The 1,421-nt window shown below is 45.5% G+C and overlaps 1 protein-coding gene across 1 annotated transcript; it reads right to left on the minus strand.

The window, feature by feature from the left end:
- Positions 1-36: 36 nt before the first annotated feature.
- Positions 37-1,415, minus strand: CSUI_011320 (dead deah box helicase domain-containing protein). The gene is made up of 2 exons (XM_068071420.1): positions 1,122-1,415; positions 37-716 (listed from the first exon to the last, which is right to left on the minus strand). The coding sequence occupies exons 1-2, from the start codon at positions 1,386-1,388 to the stop codon at positions 552-554; spliced, it is 432 nt and encodes a 143-aa protein (XP_067916604.1). The 5' UTR covers positions 1,389-1,415; the 3' UTR covers positions 37-551.
- Positions 1,416-1,421: the final 6 nt, after the last annotated feature.

Here is a 1,421-nt window from a genome sequence, read left to right on the forward strand (position 1 = left end):
AGAAAGAAAGAAAGAAAGCTTTCTTTCTTCCCTATATGATGGTCAGGCACGGCTAGATGGAACAAACATGAAAGCAAGAGACATACATTAAGGCCTCTACCTATCTCTCTCTGACGCAGACTCGCATACAGAAGAAGGAATCTTCCAGGCATCTTGAACGCCTGGAAAAACGCCACTAGGAGAATCATCCTGCAACTACATCCTCCCATTGAAATACTTCAGAATAAGAAGCAGGAAAGACCTCTTATTGGTTTACTTCATAAAGAACACGCTCTCTCCCATCTGGAGGGGCTTGACGAGAAGCTCAGCCCGTCGAAATACCTTAGAGAGATCCTCATCTCCCCTCTCTTTCTCTACCCCGGAGTTGGATTGCTAAGTCGACTTGTTAAAAAGCCATTCTTTGGCAATATGAGAGAGAAGGAAGAAAAGAAACAAAAGGAAGATGGAAGAGAAAAGCAAAGCAGAAGACGAAGAAGAAGAAGACGATCTAAAAACTTCTCTAGGGTCAACTGTAGGTCGCTAGTCCATAGGTGCGTAGGGGGGTGTACAGCTTACTTGGTATGATTAACTACGGGGAGTTGTTTCATGCCCTTCGCATTGTCAGGAGAGGCATCTGCGGCGTTGAAATCTCCGAATTCATCATCAGACAAACCACCGCCTCCTGCTCTCATTCCTTTCTTTCTCTTGGCCCGACTAAGAGCCTGCTGCTGACTCTCCTATAGGCACGCATCACCCCGTCACATCAAGCTTATCTCCACTCCTGAGATGTACGTATGTACGTAGACACATCTACATACAGATACCCTTTCTTTCTCTTTCTACCTCTCTACACACATCTTGGAGATTATACCGCGAACCCTGTCTATATAGAGAGAAAGGGACATCCTTGGTTTCTCTTCCTATCTTCTTACACGTCTCCCGTAGATACAGCAAACCCCTGTCTCTCTGGAGAAACAGCTCACGACAATCTACACGTCACGAGACAGAGTATCTATGTGTCCATCTCCGTAGCTCTCTCCCTCTCTATATATGGATATACGTATATATCTGGATATGTATATATACACATATGCATGTAAATGGTCTTTCGCCCATCCCTGTGTTCGTGCCTCTATGCATACCTTGTGACGCTGATCGAGAATATAAGCATAACTATCCGCTAGGGGGTCATCGTCATCATGAAAGAACCGTTCGTGATGCTTCTGTTGTTCCTGGTCTGCATCTCCTCCTCTTTCCCCTCTCTCTCTTCCCGTGGCTTCTTGATCTTCTTCACCTCCCCCCCGTGTATGAGAACGACGACCTTCTTCTGCTTCTTCTTGAAGTTCTTTCTCTCTTCTCTCTTTAATAGCTGCATCTTCAGCGGCTACTTGTCTAGAGATTGTTGACATATACGCATCTAATGGATCATCTTCTTCTCCCCC

The sequence above is a fragment of the Cystoisospora suis genome, assembly GCF_002600585.1.
Source record: "Cystoisospora suis strain Wien I chromosome Unknown contig_10831, whole genome shotgun sequence".
NCBI lineage: Eukaryota > Apicomplexa > Conoidasida > Eucoccidiorida > Sarcocystidae > Cystoisospora > Cystoisospora suis.

Bases quoted from the DNA above. Each gene is read 5' to 3' on its own strand.
- CSUI_011320 (XM_068071420.1), bottom strand. From the start codon at position 1,388: ATGTCAACAATCTCTAGACAAGTAGCCGCTGAAGATGCAGCTATTAAA. The intron at 717-1,121 runs GTATGCATAGAG...GCGTGCCTATAG, and splicing joins TTCTCGATCAGCGTCACAAG to GAGAGTCAGCAGCAGGCTCT.